The sequence below is a fragment of the Lissotriton helveticus genome, chromosome 8 (assembly GCF_964261635.1).
Source record: "Lissotriton helveticus chromosome 8, aLisHel1.1, whole genome shotgun sequence".
Classification (NCBI taxonomy): domain Eukaryota; kingdom Metazoa; phylum Chordata; class Amphibia; order Caudata; family Salamandridae; genus Lissotriton; species Lissotriton helveticus.
In genome coordinates, this window is record NC_136069.1 from 1299419515 (window position 1) to 1299441400 (window position 21886).

Genomic DNA, 21886 nt, shown 5'->3' on the forward strand with positions numbered 1-21886 from the left:
TCATCACGGTATGAGTTCTCAGGAGACTGCTCAATTTTACAAAGCAAGTCATCCCTTTTTATGCCAAAAATCACATTCCAGACAAATACCTAACATTTACAAACTGTCCAATCACATGTATCCACACCCAAAGTATCGCATGACGGTAAAACCCACTTTTCAGTTACCCGGCCCATGATCAATCATTGGTCAAACCCAACATTCTTCTTGAGACAGGTCGAACTAACCCATAATAAAAAAGGGCACATCCCCATCGTAAACAGACCATAAAGGAAGGAGCAGAAACAGGTGCGAGTAGGATAAGGCATATTTGTGTGCAATAAAGTTTTACGATGTCCTGTGCTCTGATCCTTAATCTTGATCAGCTAAAGGGCAGGAACTGGTTTAAAAAGGTCAGCTTCAGGCAACAGGGTCAGTTCACTCAGGTCAAACAGGAGTCAGCACGAACTGGAGATACATGTACTTAAAGGACTTGTTCAGCCACAGTTATCGGCCTATGTGAGGGCAACCAAAAAATGGCTGCCATACACAAAATGGAACCCAAGGGTTCAGAACGAAATCCGTAAATACGTAGTGAATCCATCAGTCTAACGTGATGAAAACACTGATACTTGTAGTACTAACTAGTTACGGTTCGCTAATATCAAATTCGTAACGAAACCATGACCTTTATGAAACGGGTTCAGAATTCACGGAACCTCAGACCCTCCTTTTGCCCTTACATAGGCAATAACCTACACTCACTTCAATCTGAGTCCAGGTCTATATTCATCAGATCATCAAGATGTTGCTGGAGCATAATCCTATTACTTAGTACCTCTCTTGGGACAGGTCTCCTTGCACACGTAGTAGCACAGAGGCCACATATAGCAGGAGCGCACTGCACACAAAGACAGAACAGGAAAAGAATCGCTAAAGCCATCCCAATGATCATCAGAATCTTCCATCCCCAGGTCGATAACAGTTCCCAAAACCATCCAATCAACGACCAATCTTCTTTGTCCACATGTATAGACTCGGAGATCTTATGTAACCCGGAAATGGCCTCGTAAACTGTCGGAGCATTATCTGGGATAAAAACGCAGCAACTCGATTGGATCACTTTACATACTCCACCTCGATCTGCGAGTATGACGTCTAAAACCATACGATTTTGTAACGTCATAAGGCGATCCGCTTGAAACTCAGCTGTCAGATTACTAAGGGCACCAGCAGTTTCGTTTATGGTGGATTCAACCACTCTCGTCAACTGTCGTAAACCTCTACTGTTAGCCATAGGTTCCCAAAACGGTAAGAAACCCTTAAAGAAGTCTCCCACTTCTTGTCCAGCAGTATCTTCCTGATCGAAGACACCTCTAACAACTCTCGTCTTGTGGTAATCTGAAGCAACAGTATACGTAGGAGGCAACAAGTATCCAACATAACACGTTCCCGAAAAATCAGGGGGCAACCATATATATGCTCTGTTGTAACAAACAAAATATGTGCCCTTAGCTGCCAAAAACGGCGGGGAAGATTGAGACGTAAAAACGTACGTCTGAGTACAAACACTCTTCCCCAGCTGAGCTTTCGGATTTTTGCCAATACCTTGCAGACAAAATTGACCTCGGTGGGGTACGACCCAAATCGGAGGTGACCTCTTTCGTTTCTGCCTTTCACTCAGACTAACACTGTAACCAGTCGTGTTCCATCAAACATAAGCCGCTAACTCTTCCTTAGGAATAGTCCTATACGTGTCGATATCTCTGCTCATATTTATAACTCCCTTCACCAAAGCTTGATTACTTAAGTTATCTCTCATGGAATGTAGAGGATAAACTTCCAGGGCGAAAATGAACATAGTCTGAAAAGCCCATATCGACCCATTCTGACTAAACGGTAAAATCAGATAAGGAACAACTCTACCTGTAGTATGTGGCATAAGACCACACACCCAGCTATTAGTAATGTTCACTACCAACTGATGCTGGTGTAGTAGCTGTATGAATGTGTTATGTATAAATTCTGACCTTCTAATCGGCTCGTGTTCAGGTAGGACATGAAAAGAATGCACAGAAGTAGCAGTAGAAAAAGACATAGGCTGGGAGGTGGGTGCAGAAGTCAATTGGGTAGCGAAAACAATCCCACCCGCCAATGCTAACGTCATGCTTAAAAACATCAGGACACATGTTATCAGAAAACATTTGCTGTACATTAATTTACACAGGCTCATTTTAGAGTTCTTTCTCTCTGCAGCTCTCTCAATCTAAAAAAACTCCTTCCTCTAACCGATGCCGTTCACGGCGGTTGGTTTCTTCTGCTAAGGAATGCTTCTGTCAGCCCAGGGAACTCCCTTAGACCAACCAGAACCGTTGACCTTGCGTCTTCTGCTTGCACTCTCTAGTCTTTGCACCGTGACCCTACAGCTGAGCTCGGATGGCAGCTCGAAAAAGAAAAATAGGCCAAAACAGTTTCTTGGATGAGAGAGTGCAGTTCTCCAAAAGCAAAAGGAGGAAAAAATTAAACTTTAATTGTCAATTGTTTCTCGGTCGTAAATTATAACGGCTTTTACCAGGCACTGTGTGATCTGTAAATAAAAGTTCAGGCTCAGTGGTGTCCAATCTCAATTGTGGAGGTACAGCTGCTTGTAGAATGTCGTTGTCCTCTCGTTCAGAATTTGTCCCTACTAGATGTGCATCGCTAAACGGCATGAACTTCGGTACTCGTTCTGTCTCTGAATCACCAACACCATCACGGATCCACTGGTCATACGGCAGAGGTAAAGGCACCCTCTTACAATGTACGCAGTGAATCAAATTTTTCTTCCCGAAGACCTTCACCGAAGTTCTTGTGGACAGGAGTACTTGGTGGGGGCTGGTCCAGCGGGGCTGCTCGTTTTTGGTCTGCTGAAAATTCCTCACTAGGACCCAGTCACCGGGATTGATGGTGTGACCAGGATCCACAGATGCTGGTGGCAAGTTATCATGAACCTGTTGATGCAAGACACGCAATTTAGCCGTCAAATCATACAAATAGTCCAACAACACAGGATATTCTATGTCACTAAACTTCACTGGCCTCGGCACTCCCCACACATTCGCCGGACGGCCAAAAACAATTTCATAGGGACTAAGGCCAATCCGGGAATGTACTGTAGTTCTAGTTGACAAAAGTGCCAACGGCAAAGCATCTGGCCATTGAAGACCAGAGCCTGAATTTTGGATAACTTTAGCTTCAAATTGCCATTGTAACATTCCACTAGTACAGCTGATTGGGCGTGATTTGCAGCATGGAACTTCTGTCGGATTCCCAAACCCTCGCACACTCTCTTCATAACCTTCCCCACGAATTCACTCCCATTATCACTCCATACCATCCTTGGCAATCCGAACCTAGGGAAATATTCTTTGACCAAGACTTTAGCTGTGGACAAGGCCGTATTGTCTTTTAGGGGGTATGCCTCTACCCATCTAGAAAAGGCACAAACAACTACAAGGACATATTTCAGGTTGTTACACCTTTCCATGTGGATAAAATCCAATTGCAGAACCTCGAACGGATACGTCGGAGGTGCAAAGTGACCAGCTGGAGTTGGGGTTCCCTTGCCAGGATTATACATTAAACACACCATTCAATTCTTGACCACATTCTCAGCACATTTGGGAATTCCAGCATTCTGCCATACTGGAGCCAACAACTTACAAATTCCTTTCACACTAATGTGAGACAAACCATGTGCCATCGTAACTACCGCAAGCACGTACGCATCTGGCAACATCCATCTTTGGTGTTCTGACAATTCAACCCAACAACCAGTCGAATCCAATCTACCCGTAGTTTCTCTCCAAACATTCTTCTCACTTTCAGTAGCTTCAGCCTGTATTGATTTCACACTCTCAATCGTATCTTCGCACATTCCAACATCACCAATCCATCTCGCAGGGCCTGCCACATACATTCGACTCATCAGATTTGTTGCTGTGTCTTTCGCAACTTCACCCGCAAACGCATTACCACGGCCAACATCATCTGTAACTTTCCGATGACACTACACTTCACAATCGCAACTTGCTTCGGCAAAGTAAGTGATTCGAGAAGCTCATTCACCAACTGTCCATGCTGGATTTTAGTTCCATGGGAAGTAAGGAACCCACGCTCTCTCCACAAACGCCCAAAACTGTGAGCAACACCAAACGCATAATGACTATCGGTATAAACATTCACTCGTTTTCCTTCCGACAACACACGTGCTCTAGTCAGTGCAATCAACTCTGCTGCTTGCGCAGAATTCTGTGGTATACGTGCTGACTCAACAACTGTATTTAAAGTTGTGATAGCATACGCTGCAGTCGTCTCACCATTCGGAAGCTTAAAACACGAACCATCAACCCACAGCGTACCATCCACATTCTCAAAAGGAGTGTCTTTTAGATCCACTCTAGCTTTTGTTTCTTCCTCTGTACGAAGAAAACAATCATGCTGTTCTTGAGCATCCGTCTCTGTAGAGATCGGCAATAACATAGCTGGATTCAACACGTTACATCTTCTGATGTGGACGTGGCTAGCCAACAGTGTCAACTCGTAGCCTGAGAGACGTGCACTAGTAAGGTGCCGTGTCTTAGTCCTGTTTAATAAGGTATCCACTGCATGCGGAACCATCACAATCAACGTATTATCCATCACCAGTCCAGCAGACTGTCGGATAGAAACAGCCGCTGCCGCTGTAGCTCTCAAGCAACTCGGCAACGCTCTAGCTACCGGATCTAACGTTGATGAAAAATACGCGTATGGACGCTGCTTGTCCCCAAAAGATTGTGTCAACACTGACAACGCACATCCCTCTCTCTCGTGCACATACAACGTGAAAGGCTTGTTATAGTCTGGAGTACCCAACACAGGAGCAGAATACAATGCATCACGCAACTCAGAAAAACTTTTCTGACAATCGTCAGACCACGGAAGAGGATTCGTTGTATCTTTACAAGTCAAAGCCAACAGAGGTTTCGCCAATAGAGAGAAATTTGGAATCCACTGTCTACAATACGATGTGATACCCAAGAAAGCACGCACTTCTCTCTGTGTACTTGGCACAGTCATTCGAGCAATCGCTTGAATTCGTTCTGGGGTCAACCTTCTTCCTTCCTTTGACAAGAGATGACCTAAGTAGGTCACTTCTTGGCGACAATACTGCAATTTAGAAGGTGACACTTTATGATGCAAGTCCGACAAATGTCGCAACAAAGAAAGAATAGCTTCTTTACAAGTTTCCTCATCATCAGCAGCCACTAACAAATCGTCAACATACTGAATAAGAGCACTACCAGCAGGCAACGCAAGAGTATCAAGCTGAGTTTTCAAAGCCTGGCTATAAATAGAAGGACTTTCACAATAGCCTTGGGGAGCTCTCTTAAACCGGACCTAATGAGAAGCCAAAAATATCCCTACTTTCCTCGGCAATTGGAAGGCTGAAGAAAGCATTCTTCAGATCTATAACCGAAAACCAAGCAGCTGAAGCAGGAATCAAAGTCAACAAAGCAGTAATATCCGGAACAACTGGAAACTGTGGCATGACAATTTTGTTAACCTCTCTAAGATCGATCACAAACCTGTAAACAGGTGGCTGAGAAGAGTCAGTGCGCTTTAGGACAGGCAAAACCGGACTGTTACACACATTACCTCTCGTTTCTTCAATCACATCTTTCTCAATCAAATCATAGATGATTGCTAAAAGCGCTCTTTCACCATCGCTAGAAATCCTATACTGGGGAATGCGCGGCAATTTAACATTCGCTTTAAGCGTTACAACGTAAGGTGGAATCTCCAAAAGACCCACATCATTAGGACCAGTAGCCCAAAGAGTATCAGGGAGAGAACGCAATTCCGGTGGAAGCCGATCTTTAGACAAATACATCGGAGAGATCACTTTCTTACCTAATGTAAGCTGTACTCCCGCAGGAGAACAACGTAATGTTGCATGCAACCTTTTCAACAAATCCAAGCCTAACAAATTCTCACCACAACCTGTCGTTAAAATGAGAGGTGCTTCCAATTCACAAGGCCCTATAGAAAGAGACAAGGGACTAGAAACTGGATTATGAACTGGGGCGCCAGAGAATCCTACCGAAACATTCGTTAAGCCAGACAAAGGTGCGCCAGGGAGTTTAGAGTGCATTATAGAACTCTTCGCTGCACCAGTATCCAAAAGAAAAGGCTCTACCACACCCCATGTGGCTACTGCAACATAAGGCCCACTCTGATCTACTGGAACCGACACTACTCCCTCTCTTTGTCCATGGCTGTTCTAGCACTCATTATAGTCAGCATTCTCACTTTCGACATAATAGTCATCGGCGTAGTACTGAGTCGACCGACCAGATGTCATTTTCTGTTGATCAAAGCAATTCATAGAATTCTGCGGGGGAAAGGAACGTTCGTTCTGAGGAAACGCACCACGTCCTCTACCCCTTGACACTTGCTGAAAACCACCACGGCCTCTCGGGGCCGGCATACCACTCGCGCGTTGTCGTAAAACAGGGCACTCATTTTTATAATGACCTTCCTCCTTACAATACGCACACTGATTCAAACCCAAGGGTGGTCTTGGAGGAAAATACCCAACGTTCTGTTGTGGTCTCTGAAATGGCGGAGGTTGCTGAAACTGTGGGCGTTGCTGTGATTCTTGCTGATTCGAGCGAGGCAGATACGCCTGCTGCAAAAGAACCTTCGTCTTTAAGTCTTTAGTCTTTTTCTCTACTCTATCTTTCTCGTCCTTATCCCTATTCTCATACTACTGTGCAGTTGCCAATATCTGGGCCGACGAAGAAACAGCCCAAGAACTTTCAGAATCTTTCAACTTATTACATAGTTCAGGCAGTAAGTTAAAGACGAACTTATCTACGAACAATCTTTGCCCACCTTCCGTACTCATATCCTGACCACTATGATCTATAAATGTCTCTTCAAACCTAGTGAAGAAATCAGATACACTTTCATCCTTCTTTTGCTTACATGCTGCTAACTTGTCCCAATTTACTCGTAACGCTGGCATCATCGTTTTCATAAGATCTATAATTCTGCCAGGTAGATCTGCCACTAAAGCCTCAGGTTTAGCACTACCAACCTGTCTAGCGTCTGCAGCAGCAATATTGAGCCATGTGTCACCTAATTCAACTGCATGATCCTCATGACGAATTTTTGCCCACAGAGGTTCATATCTATGTCGGCTAAATTCATGATGCATGCGTCAACGGTCTGGGACAATTCTTTATAATAGCCAGCTGGATTTTTACGGGGATCAGGTAAAGACTGTTTAAGGGCCAAAACTTCTACTCTCTTGCATGGCACATGTACCCATACTCTTTGAAAATGTGCTGGTATAGCTGGGGGAAAATTATTCGGATCAGCAGCTACCTCTTCGCGCCATACTGGAGGAACTTCTCTCATCGGATACTGTCTCACTTTCCTCCTAACTGCGTAATCAGGCTCAAACAGTCGCTGAGAAGGGAAATCGCTCCTTAACGCAAGTACCATCGCAACTGCATTCTCAATTCCGGGACCCACTATCGTCCCTTTTGCAAACTCAGACTGGACATTTAGCAATTCTACAGGAACTGAACCCAAATCATTATCTTCCCATTCCTCACGAAGGAAAGTACACATAACATCAAAAATGTACCTTTGTTTCGGTGCCTCCCACTGTTGGAAGACATCCATAACTGATTCTAAGTTATACCTCGAAACATTCGAAACCCATCTGCGAGACAAGAGATCTAACACTGCCCATTCTTCGGGACCTGGTAGCTGACTACGCATTTGTTTACGTGCAGAAACAGGGGTCATACTCAATGACCCAAAGAAAGGAGACAAAAGACCAGTAACAGTATCAGTCATTCGTTGTCGAGCAGAAGGAGAAGCTGTCATAAGGACAGGAGACAAGGTATGTTGAGGTGATAGAAGCGTAGGGTTAGTAGCAAGAGAAGTTGAAGGTACAGGAGAATAAGGCAAAGTAGTTCCAGACAAAACCGATAGCAAAGTTGGCGGCCACAGAGGAGGCTGCGCCGTAGGAGGAAGAACCAGCTGAGGAGGAGCCGGTGGCGGAACAGCAACAAGAGGTTGTGCAACTGGAGGTTGCGGAGTTGCCGTAGCATTCTGTGCATAAGGGGGTGGCAATCTCAACAAATGTGACATCAAAGGATCCTTCTCAGGGTCCTTCATTGCATTCTCAAGAAGAGATGGCAATGCTGGATAACATTTATCAATAGCCATATTATGTTGCCTATCCGACACCTCAATTGCTTTATCTTCTTCGTTTTCTTTAAACTGCCTAGCAGCTTGCATTATTGATACATCCTTTTCTCTATTATCTCTCTTAGCTTCTTTAATTTCTCGTTGTCTGGCTTCTTTACGCCAAAGGCGAAAGGAGTCAGACATTGCCGGCCGGGCTTTCTTCCTAAACAATTTAACTTCCAAATTATCTAGAATCTCTGTGTCATAGCTACCATGATATGGCCATTTTAAAACACCGTCTTTCCTAGTGTATCGGACCCATACTTCATTAAACATAATGGGGCACACGCCGTGTTTAGAGTAGAGCTCATAAGTCGGAGTTCCAACCGGAGGTATCGGACATGAATCCTCCAATCGGGAATCCCTGTTACAACCACAACCAAACCAAGTACCAAATTTGCTACGATTAGGCATTTTGCTCACTAATCGAGCTTCAAACTTCAAGGGATTATCTCTACCGATACACCCGTAAATATACAAGACCCTCGGCTTTGGAAATTGCAATTTTCAAATCAAAACTAAGGACCAAACAAACTAAGAACCAAAGGACCAAAAACTAAGGACTGGGAGCGACCCACTTATACTTAACTGAGGTATCAGTCACGCCACCAGAAGACCCGTCTATCGTCTCGCCGTACAAAGCATCACAAATGGGTCCAAGACAGGGCGACAGTCAGGGCAGCAGTCCTTCGTAGCCATCAGGAAAGCGGGAAGCCTCGCAGAAAAGACCTTCAGTCCACATTCGACATGCCGGGGTCGATGAAGTGGTGGCCGTCCTCCAGAATTTCCTCACGAAGCTCCTCACGATCTTCAGGCTTGGACCGGTACCGCTGAAGTCGCCCCACGTTGGAAGCGCCAACTGAAGAACCGGGTTTTAAGACCCGGCGGCGCCAGTGGCACGCCCAAAGTCTTCGGGTATCACCTGTCTTAGAACACAGAGACACAGAACTCCTCTTGGTGGCGTCAAAGATCAAATTTATTGACTGCAGCCAGTAACAGAAGTCCTAGAAGTCATCACGGTATGAGTTCTCAGGAGACTGCTCAATTTTACAAAGCAAGTCATCCCTTTTTATGCCAAAAATCACATTCCAGACAAATACCTAACATTTACAAACTGTCCAATCACATGTATCCACACCCAAAGTATCGCATGAAGGTAAAACCCACTTTTCAGTTACCCGGCCCATGATCAATCATTGGTCAAACCCACCATTCTTCTTAAGACAGGTCGAACGAACCCATAATAAAAAAGGGAACATCCCCATCGTAAACAGACCATAAAGGAAGGAGCAGAAACAGGTGCGAGTAGGATAAGGCATTTATTTATTTATGTGCTTTTATAGCGCCTGAATAGACCCCCGAAGGGGTATCTCTGCGCTTTTGCCAGTGAATGAGACTGTCCTGTGCACGATCGTTTACAGTAACTGAGACAAGTGAAAAGACTAGCTACTACTAAAAAGAAAAGTCTTGAGGGTTTTACGAAAAAGAAGGTGATTAGTGATGATTTTTAATGTAGGGGGAAGGGAATTCCAAAGCACTGGTCCAGTGTGTGCCAAGGCCCGGCCTCCCTGGCGAGATTTTCTTATTTTAGGGACCTGTAGTAGGTGAAGGCTGCTAGATCGTAAGGAGCGGCCAGGGATGTAGGGTTGAAAAACTTTAGCAAGATATTTGGGGCCCTTACCTATCAAGCATTTGTGAATCGTGCACAGTATTTTAAATTTAGTGCGTTGCCGCACAGGCAACCAGTGAAGTTTATCCAGTAGAGGTTGGGAGGGGGTCCTGGGTGGAACATTAAGGACTAACCTCGCCACTGTGTTTTGGACTACTTGCATTTTGTTCATTTGGCCTTCATTAGTTGAAAAAAGAAGGCCATTGCAGTAGTCCAATCTACTGGTCACTAGTGCCTGGACTAGAGTCTTCCTGTGATTATCCGGTAAGTAAGGGACCACCCTTTTCAATAGACCAATGATCCTGAAACATGTACCAGCGACTTGATCGACCTGATGTTTGAAAGTCAGGTCTTGATCAAACAGAACTCCTAGATTTTTAACAGTCTGCTTTGGGGTAGGTACTGGTCCTAATTCTGCGGGCCACCATTCATCAGACCACAATGTCACCGCCTCCCCACACAGTAGGACTTCTGTTTTGCCCACATTGCACTGTAAGCAATTCTCCGCCATCCATTTTGATACTGCCCTCATTCCTTCTGAGAAAGACTTTTGTAGTGCAGGGGTAAAGGTTTTAAAAGGGAACAGAAGTTGGGTGTCGTCAGCGTAGAACACCGGGGTAAACCCAAAAGACCTCACCAAGTCAGCCAGGGGGGCCACATACACATTAAATAATGTGGGGCTTAGGCAGGAGCCCTGTGGCACCCCCCTGGTGAGCTCCCTGGAGATGGATGTATGGGAGCCCAACCTGACTTCTTGGGAACGGCCGGAAAGAAAGCTCTCCATCCAGGACAGCGCCACTCCTCCCAACCCCACATCCCTCAGACGGCCGAGAAGCACTTCATGAGACACCGTGTCGAAGGCAGCGGATAAATCCAACAACACCAGAATCATAGACCCCCCATCATCCAGTGTCATCCTGATGTTATTAGACACTGCAAGTAGGGCCGATTCGGTGCTGTGATTTGGCCTGAACCCAGATTGTGATGGGTCCAGGCCATCCGCTGCCTCGATATAGTTAGACAGGTGGGTGTTTACGTGCTTCTCTGTCATCTTACCGATATACGGTAGGAGGGAGATGGGGCGGAGGTTGGAGAGATCCGTCCAGGGGGAGGCAGCTTTCTTCCTGATGAGGATTACCACCGCAATCTTCCACTCCCTAGGGACTTGTCCCTTTGCCAGTGAAGTATTCATTACAGACTGAATAGAGGGTCCCAAGATGGAAATCAAAAGGGGCACCATTTTTGCAGGGAGGAGATTAGGAGAGCCGGTTTTCATGTGGTTAATGAGGAGTGGGAGGTCAGAATCACTAACTGGTGGAATTGTTTGAAAAGAGTTTTTATTTAATATTAATGGATCATGCAAAGGGGGGGGACGATATTCCTCCTAGATTTTGCGAAGCCACAATTTTGTTATAGATGAGATTAATTTTGTCTTCGAAAAACCTGGAAATCTCATCACAAAGAGTTTGTGAGGCATCATTCGGGCTTTCACAGGCTATGGGTTTCACAAAACTTTGCAAAATTTTAAATAATTCCCTTGGATTGTTACCAGCCTTGGTAAGTTGAAGGGAAAGATAGTTTTTTCTTGCCAGTTTTATATGTTTATAATAGTTTGACTGAGCTTCTAGAAAAATTTCCCTTTCCTTTCCAATTTTGGATTTCCTCCATGCTTTTTCTAGTCGCCTACATTTCTGTTTTTCTTTCCTAAGATGAGTGGTATACCATTTTTCTTGTTTGGTCGGGGGATACTGTTTGTGGAGTTTTAGGGGTGCAAGAGTATCAATGGCTGATTTAAGAGATTTATTAAATGTTTCCAGTGCTGAATCAGCCGAATCTTCGTCTGATAATAGTGGGTGTTGCCAATATTCACGAAGGTTAGTTACAGATATTTTGTGCCATTGGCGACGGAGAATAGACGGGGAGGAGTCTTATACTTCCGTTTGGTTGGTCCCATCAAATAAAACTCAATTAAAAAGTGGTCTGTCCAATGGACTTCCTTAGCAAGCAGGCATCTAATCCTAGTGCCATTGGAGAAAATGGAATCCAAAGTATGGCCACCTACATGCGTGGGACCACTATTCATAGCTATTAATTCAAGATTGGACAGAACCCCAGTTAGCCGAATTGTTTCAGGATTTTTGGGATTATCCATGTGGATGTTAAAATCTCCAAGAAGGAGAAAATCCTCTTTTGCCTTAATATGAGAATCCAGTAGTTCCAAGAGAGACAGAGCAAAAGCTGGGTTGGAAGTTGGTGGACGGTATACTAATGCACCTTTCCATGTAATGTTACTGGCTAAGCTAATTTAAAAAAATATAATTTCCAGCAGGGAGGTGATCTTCTGTTCTAAAATTACAACTTTAAAGATATCTTTAAATATAATGGCTAAACCACCTCCAGCCTTAATGGGACGGTCCACATGTATGATCCTGTACCCTATTGGGACCCCTAATGAGATCGCTGTTATAGTATGTGGTTTCAACCAAGTTTCTGTGAAGAAACATATCTCAGGCTGCTGATTAAAAATCAGATCCCAGATTTGTAATTGATGCTTAGGGAGGGACCGTACATTTAAAAGAAAACATTTAAGTTCCATGGGGGATGCTGACTTAGGACCATGATCGTAGTTGTAGTTAAAAATCACATCCGACTGAAAATGACATTGTAAACATGAAAAGCAATAAAGTGCAATAAAGTTTTACGATGTCCTGTGCTCTGATCCTTAATCTTGATCAGCTAAAGGGCAGGAACTGGTTTAACAAGGTCAGCTTCAGGCAACAGGGTCAGTTCACTCAGGTCAAACAGGAGTCAGCACGAACTGGAGATACATGTACTTAAAGGCCTTGTTCAGCCACAGTCATCGGCCTATATGAGGGCAACCAAAAAATGGCTGCCATTCACAAAATGGAACCCAAGGGTTCAGAACGAAATCCCTAAATACGTAGTGAATCCATCAGTCTAACGTGATGAAAACACTCATACTTGTCGTACTAACTAGTTACGGTTCGCTAATATCAAATTCGTAACGAAACCATGACCTTTATGAAACGGGTTCAGAATTCACAGAACCTCAGTGTGAAGGACTGTGACAGGGACTGGGATTAAAATACATCTCCATCTATACCCCTGGATCATCCTCCAGTAAAGCTTGCAAGAAGGTAGGCTGATACTTACTATGAGCTACACATTCTGACACAAAGAGTGCACATAGTTTCCCACATTATGCCTGTGGATGAGGATAATGAGAAGTATTGTAGCACTAATGGAATACTTGAATTATGCCATGGCCAAGATGTTATGGGCAAAAAGGCTCTCACATATAGACATAGAGATGAAACACATGGGACAATGAGACATGGACACTGAGACATGTTTCTCCGCTTAGTTGAAGTTAGATGCTTAGGTTTCTCTCTGGACAATTTCTAATGAGTCCTTCGAGTAGCATTATCGGGTCGTGTTTATCTGACAGTTGAAATTGTTAAAGTATTCAATAATATGCTAGGTCTCCCATTGATTACGTTATGGTTATACAGAAAAGGGTTTATGAACTTGGTACTGTAGTTGCGCTTTTGCATGTCCATCTTTTCGTATGCTGCTATGAATACCGCCATGTGCAATTGTATTCCATTTAGCCAGAACATTTTTATCTGTTAGGCTTTTTGCATATAAACTGAATATTAATCAGTACTTTTCAAGAATTCTTGAATCTGTTATCTTGTTCAGGAACTTGCACTTTTTGTCATCCTGTTTGCTGCTACTTATGGTGTACGTATTCGCGATTTAGAACTTTAATTTTTTGTTTTGTTTAGTCTTTGTTGAATCAAATACATTTTTTCACTTTTTAGCATCCTCGTAATATACAGCCAAAGTCGTCAAAAAATGTTATGGTATAATTCGGTTTGCCCTGCCCTGTTAGTCTTGTAATGGAAAGGACTCTGAAATTGATTTTGCGACTACATCCTTCCTTTGTATCATTTTAATGCAACAATGATTTTTATATTATTTTATGAAAACCGTAATCTCTGGCGTTTTAAGTCTTTCTAGTTTGTTTTTAAGTGGTGATTGATTTGGTAAATTGGAGTTATTTGTATATGGTTTTATGTTGAACTCCTAGGAGCTCTAAATCATAATACCATAAAATCATTGAATTGGGACATGGAGACTGAAACACTGACACCGAACAGGGATGTACAAGCAGTTGAAAAGGAAGCCAACTCCTTTGGGATCATCAGTTTCATTAGATCTATAGCAGTAGCATTCTTTTGATTGATTCTGTAGTAAAGCCTTACTTTGTCCATATTTCATCTTTATTCAGAACATCCTTCCCTGATAGTGCCTTTTCTGGTACTATACCCTATCTTTACATAGCTGCACTTGCTAAAGTTAATTACCACTGGTTTTGTATGTTTTACATCTGCAGTTTTATTGTTCATAGTCTTATTTTTATGTTTGCTTGAAACATTAGTAATTAGCAGCAAAAACAACTCCTGTTTTGTGGACTTTTGTGAAAACTGAGCTTTATGTCTGCATCATGAGGCAGCATTTCTGTTGTGTGTTATTATTCGTTGTTGATGCGTGTGCCTCGCGTGCGCATCAACTTACGAATAATACCCTCGTGGTGTGTTGCTATTCAAATGCTGCCGCGTGTGTGAAGGATGTTGTGGGTCGCGTGTGTTGTGATCGTTCGAAAGGGCGGGTGAAGAAGGTAGCGAATGGTTTACCGGCATTCAGAGGCTGGAGAGGCTTGATCTTGTATGCGGAATAAAGAGCTCGTTTACCTTGAAAATACTGGATATGTTTATTTCTTCTTTCCTGGCAAGAAGTAACTTTTCTACACTGGCGACGATCGGGAACGTACTCCTGCGTTGGATTTCTGATAATTGGTAACTTAAAAGAAATTAATTGAGGATTATTTTATGTTGCTTATTTTCATTGGATATCTTCGGAAGTTAATTTGTCTTGTTCCGTCTATTGGATACATTGCAAGCTCGCTATTGGATAAACACCATAAACAGTGCATTTTACTGTTTTTCATTGGACGATTTATGCAAATCTCATTGGATAAAGATTCATCATCCAATCCTGTTACTTCATAATGACCATTCATCATTCTTCTTACATTCTGGGTCAATTTGGATTGTTTTCAGTGATTTCTTTTCCTAGCGATGAATTGGGTAAACTCTATCTTAATCACAACGTGACGAATACTCACCCAATTCCAACGCCAGCGCTGTGAACTACAGGAACAACTGTAAGTAAACTACTGTGACACGCACAAACAATTCAGCGTGTCATATGCCATAATATAAAGGAGGGAAAAGAAGTTATTAATTGATATGCATTTGGCATACATAGAAATTAGCTATTTAAATTGTATTTTACGCAAAGATTAGTAAACAGGAATTCAAACTATGTCAGGAATTCAACCGCCACCGTATTGTGTTAAGAGGGGATACATTTATTCCACCTTTTGGTCTTAGGAAGAAATTTGTTGATTTGGCTCATGAAGGGCATTTTGGAATATCACTTACTAGAAGACGGTTGAAAGACAATTTTTGGTGGCCAGGGATTGATTCATATGTTGAACATCAAGTGAGGTTATGTGGATTGTGTGCGAATAGTGATAAATCGGCCAAAGCTTTGTCAACTATTCCACAACCTGTGGAATTACCTGTCTCGCCTTGGAATAAACTTGGTATTGACATTATTGGGCCTTTTAGCATTTTACCACAACAATATTTATTTGGAATAGTACTTGTGGATTATTTTTCGAAATGGCCAGAAATTAAAATGGTCAAGGAAGTTACCACTGATGCCATTATACAATTTATGGATGACATTTTTTGTAGGGAAGGTATTCCTCATGAGGTTGTAACGGACAATGGGCCCCAATTTGTTAGCAAGCAGTTGGAGAATTATTTTTCAAGATGTGGTATTTCTCATAAGAGAATTGCAGTGTTCCATCCGGAAGCGAATGGTCAGATAGAGAGATTTAATAGGGTTGTCAAAGAAGCTATTCAATTGGCTGTTAAGGGGGGATTATGTTGGAACAAAGCTATCCAATCCATGTTATTGTCATATAGAACAGCTTCAAATGCTGTTGCGCTCCTATCGCCTTTTGAGCTATTAAGGGGGCGTAAACCTAGTACACAGTTAGTACCCTGGTGGTTGAAAAACAAGTATAAAGGTCGAATTGATCTTGCAGAGGTTGATTTCAAGGAAATTCGTAGGAAAGTTGATGCATATAAAATGAAAATGAAAAATGATTTGTTAAAGAGGAAGACAAGTAGAGATGTTTCTGTTCAAGTGGGAGATTTTTTGCGATTGAAAAAAGGTAATTTTGTACACAAGATCCTATAGAAGTAATTGAAGTATTCAGGAATGCAGTAAGGGTAATGGATGGAAGTGTTTGGAACTTCAGCAGAGTGTCTAAGCTCAGTAATGGAATTTTTTTTTCTGTTAATGATTCTTCAAACATATTCTTGGATGTTACAACTAAGAATATAGAGGGATGTGAGCCTATTACGTCTTTGAATGAACCTTGTGATTCTACTTCATTTGATTTATTGAGAAGTTCAAGAATCCGCAGACCTCCTGTTAAATTCAAAGATTTTGTACTCACTTAAAACAAAAAAAAGGAGGGATGTGTGTTGTGTGTTATTATTTGTTGTTGACGTGTGTGCCTCGTGTGCGTGTCAACTACGAATAATACTCTCGTGGTGTGTTGCTATTCAAATGCTGCCGCGTGTGTGAAGGATGTTGTGGGTCGCGTGTGTTGTAATGTTTTAAAAGGGCGGGTGAAGAAGGAATGGGGGAGCGGACGGTTTACTGGCATTCAGAGGCTGGAGAGGCTTGATCTTGTATGCGGAATAAAGAGCTTGTTTACCTTGAAAATACTGGATCTGTTTATTTCTTCTTTCCTGGCAAGAAGTAACTTTTCTACAATTTCCCAAAAATATCATTTGAGAAAAAGGTTTTCTGCCTAACATGTAGTATCAAATTTCACGTGTACTGGTTCTTAAATTTTGGGTTAGTGAAAAAACCTTGAAATTCATTACAATTCCCAACCTGAGTGCTTCTTCTCTAATAAATAGTTTAAATTGCCATTACAAGCCTTTTTCATCTTTTTATGTGTGCTCCTTCGCCAAGCTCTTAAGTCATTACATTTCAGTGGAATACCCTGGTGGCTTCAGAGAAAAACCATACGTGCCTCATTTACATAGTATCATAAAAAACAGGCTAACAATGTATTGTGAATTGCACTGTAAATTCTAGTGGACTGATGTACAGAAGCATTATTGCGCAAGGGGAGGGCACTCCAAGGTGGTTATTGCCTGGGAATGGAGGCGGGCCCTGTCTTCGCCTTAACTCATGCAAATACACACTGCTCAATATTTACCTAGGCGTGACCTACCACCCTCAGACCTCAGATGTTATAACTTTTTTTCCCCGTAGTATTATCAGGGCTCGAGTCGGGGTACCATGCGGGTGGACGGCGTCCCCCACTTATTTTACCGGGTGGACGCTGTCCCCCCTGCCAAACAGCTGGACTTAACTCTTTGGCCTCTCTATGACGAGATCCGAGCTCACGGCACGTTTCTCACGCGCTCCCTTCTCAGATGCAATCGCATCTAAGGGGTGAGCGAGGGGAGGCAATGAGCCTGATGGCGCAAGCCACCTTTTGTGACGTCACTTCCTGTCGTGACGTCACTTCTGGTGACAGCGTCCCCCCACTTCTTTTGTTAGGACTTGTGCCCTGAGTATTATATAGCGCAAACTCGACAGAAGGTATTAGAGTGCTTTACATGAACACCAATTGCTTACAGATGCACGCATTCATTTTTTTCCGTTAGGCAAGGGAAGATTACGTGATTTGCCCAGAATGATAGGATGTTGAGCGTCATTGCCGATACTCGAAACCTGTTCCCCAGATTCGAGGTCGACTGCCCTTGCCGTTAGGCCACACCCCTTTTAATAAGAACTTGCACACATGGCTAGTTAATGGAGTGATAGAGAAATGGTGATAGATGTTAGGATGTGAGCACCCCTGAAACTAGTGATCATATATGTTGAGGCTTTAACTTGAACTGTATATTACATGCGTTTCATCAATGGTCTAAAACCAACATCCGGTCCAGATTAACACCTTTCTTTCTTACTTGTGCAGGTCTTCTACAAATAATGCTCAGTTGAAAGGTCGTGACTTCCTGACACTAAAAAACTACTCTGCAGAGGAAATAAAACACCTGCTGTGGGTGGCGACAGACCTAAAAAGCAGAATAAAGGTGAAAGGAGAGGTAAGGATTGAGTTAAACCTAAACAGGACATTTGGATTAGCAGACACATCTAGAAGGAATAACATGTTTCAAAAAGCCAATCCTAATATAAATAATTACCATGTTCATAAACTTCAGTTAACTGCCGGTTTAGACTGATTACTGCCGGTTTAGACTGATTACTGTTATGTCTCACAGTATTACAAGCACTGTTTTATTGTGGCAGAAGAGCAACACTTACCTCTTCCCCAATTTACTGACAATTTTACTTTTACATCAGGATCTAGACAATTCTAATTGTAAATAAAAGATGTTTTAATGAATACCATCTCGACAGAAGCAGTTTTCAGTGTGGAACAATTTGGTTACTGTGCACTGAAGCAAATTTTAGGTTCGTCATCTACTGACAGAGAGAGATGTGGGAGGTGAGTGCATGAATGCTTAAGTACAAAAATAAGGCCTGATTACGAGTCTAGCAGTCTTGTGACCACCAGACTAGTGCAGGTGGTCCACTGTTTGCCTATTATGACTGTTAAAGTCGTATCGCTTAGGACCGCCGGCTGCTGGTGGTGGCGCAGGAGCACCACAACATAATATGCTGAGTGGGGACTAGCACAATCCCGCCCAGCATATTATGAGTTTATCCACCGCCAGCATATCATGGCAAGATTCCTGCCATGAAAATGTTGGCGGTGGAGGAACAAAGAAGGCCCTACTGAGCCCCCATGGTTCCCCCGCCATGGGGGTACATTCAAGGGGGCACATGTGCCGCCCTGTCTATATTCCCACAAAGTTCCAGCATACATGGACGTCCACGTTCCTGTCATGCTGGAACTTTTTCGCTGTTCACATGGCGGTGCCTGTTTTCCAGGCACCACCATGGGAATGGCAAAGGACACCACCGACTGTATCATGAGTTGAACTCGTTCAAAAAATCCCTCATCCCCTTATGGGGTACCTCAGGGCTCCATCCTTAGCCCTCTGTTGTTCAATGTCTACGTTAGGCCTCTGGCGGTGATAGCCAAAGAGGCTGGGACTGTCCCTATTCTCCTACACGACGACACCCAGAAAATCTTTTCTCTTTCTGCTGAGAGGTTGTCTAAGTCATCGGTTCTCCAGTCGGGGTTGAGGAAAATTGCAACTTGGATGCATGACAACTTGCTCAAACTTAATGGTGAAAAGACGGAAGTCTTGATTTTGGGGAGAAATAGAGATCTCTGGGGTCCCCAACACTGGCCTTCTGAAATGGGTGCTCTACCTTAACCTGCTCATCAAGTCCATAATCTACGCTTTATCATTGATGATCAGTTATCAACGAAGCAACAGGCTGTGAAGGTGGCCTTGACCTGCTTCATCATCCTTGAATAGCTTAAGAAAATCCTCTGGATGCTGCCCTGTTCTACTCAGAGAACCGTAGTCCAGGCTCTTGTCACTTCTAGACTGGACCATGGCAACATTCTGTATCTAGGAGTTAATAAGGATGTGGCACGTAAATTGCAGGTGGTGCAGAATGCAGCTGCTAGACTGCATTGCCAGGCTACCAGAATGGCCTCTAACTCTTGTTCTCTTCGTGATCGCCATTGGCTCAGGGTAGAGAATCGTATTAAATTCAAAGCCCTGAGCTATATGTTTAAGATCAAATCTGGCATGGCATCTCAGTACCTGCATGCTTCAGTCCACCCTTACTTACCTTCGCGCCTTCTTCGTTCCTCTACTCAGGCTAAATTTTTGGGACCGAGGACCAGATTGTCGCTCCCCATATCGCTTCAGAATGAAACTGTGTATGGAAATTTTCGCAGATGTTTGAAACTTGGCTGTTCAATCAATAATTTATTTTCTCTTTCTTTTGTTCCTCTCAGGCTGGCGCCGGGAAACCCTTGGGTAGCTGTGCGCCTTTTAAAATTAACTAACATAACATAACATATGGTCGGCGGTCCTCGGCCCAGTGTGGATCAGCGGAGCCGGCGCCTTTGCGCCAAACTTAAAAATCAAGCCCTTAGAAGCACACAAAAGTTGATGATCTAATAATTTGATTTAGAAAATGTCTATAAGTGGCAATATTGATATGTTCACGCATGGACTTGTTGGCTCTGCTCGTCTTCATAGCTGGTAATAGCACTGAGACCCATGTAAACATAATCCGAGTGCTGTGTGGCCCTGTTATTTCTATTACAGTAGAAATGGTGTCTCTAGTTGGCAGAGATATGCACCCTGTCCAAGTAGGGACCCACACTCTAACCAGGGTAAGTGTAATGCACACTAAGTTTACCTGTTCTCATGCTTTGGTAGCTTGGCTCAGAGCAGTCAGGCTAATCTAAAGAGGCAATGTATAAAGTATTTGTGCACACGCACACACAGTAATACAGCGAAAAAACCACAAACGTACCGCACACCAGTTTAGAAACATAGACAATATTTATCTGAGTAAAACAAGACCAAAGCGACGAGAGTCCGACATACACAATTCAAGATTTCAATTTTTAAAGATTAAATCAAAATGCAGTGCTTAGAAGTCCATAACTCCAACTGGGACTATCTGGTCGCCTATGACCTGTACAAATCCAAAAGTTCAGTCCGACCATGATGGAGCGTGGGCTGGACACCGGAATCATGCAAGCCCCTTACATTACCTTGGATGTGTCGGAAATCAAAGAAGATGTGTCACGCAGAGGAGGCGAGGCGTCGCGGATGCAGGTGATGAGTAGTCGAAACTCACGCAGTAGTGGTTCTTCTGAGGCACTGCGGCAAAGTTGGGCTCCGTCGAAGTCGAGGACATTGCATCGCAGATACAGTGAGTGGTGTCCATGACTTTAGTGCAAGCAGCGGCGATGCTTTGGTTTTGCAGAGATGCACCTGTTCGGAACTGATGCTTTGGAGTCGATGCACCCAAATGGAACAGGACTGGGTTTGACTCCACTTGGCAGGTTATGACTCATAGCAGTGGAGCTCCGGTGTTGGTAGCCAGATGCCGGTGAAGTCTTTGATGACCCTGAGTCTTCAGCAACAGGAGACAAGAACAGTAAAGCCCTTGGAGAACCTTAGAAAGCAGTATGTAGAGAGCAAAGTCCAGTCCTCTCACTCACAGACAAGAAGCAGCAGGCAGCAGGCCAACACAGCAAAGCAAGCAGCAATGTAGCAGTCCCTCCCTTCAGTACAACAGCTCTTCTTCTTGATAGAATGTCCTAAGTCCAGAAGTGTTCTGAGTATATGGTGTCAGAGGTCCAGTACCTATTCCAATTTTAGACTCTGAAGTACGGAGACTTCAAAGAAAGGACTTTGTAGTACACAAGACCCTGTCCTTCCTTCCCCCGGCTCCAGACACACTAAAGGGGGTTTGCAGCTCCTTATATGGGGACAGGCACAGTCCTATTCAGGTGGAAGTGTTAGCTCCTTCCACTCACTCTAGCTCAGGAAGACCCATTAGGCTGGTGATGGGCCATCAGATGATCAGGGCACACCTCAGCTTCCTTTGTGTGTGACTGTCTAGAGTGACCCAGACGTGTATTCTTGGGACACGCAGAGGCACAAAATGGTTAAGAAAGAAAATGCCAAATTCTAATAGTGGCATTTTCTGACCTGCAATTTAAAAAATAACTTCACTAAAAGATGTTTTTTAAATTGTGAGTCCAGAGACACCAAACTCCAATTTTCTATCGGCTCTCAACTGCAACATTCA

The 21886-nt window shown here is 43.4% G+C and overlaps 1 protein-coding gene across 2 annotated transcripts in view; it reads left to right on the forward strand.

The window, feature by feature from the left end:
* Nucleotides 1–21886, forward strand: part of OTC (ornithine transcarbamylase) — a 248363-nt gene that overhangs the window by 85037 nt on the left and 141440 nt on the right. For both annotated transcript variants that reach the window (XM_078658269.1, XM_078658268.1), the window contains exon 2: nucleotides 18102–18231. In XM_078658269.1, the coding sequence (XP_078514395.1) occupies nucleotides 18102–18231 (130 nt within the window). The remainder of the gene's footprint in view (nucleotides 1–18101; nucleotides 18232–21886) is intronic.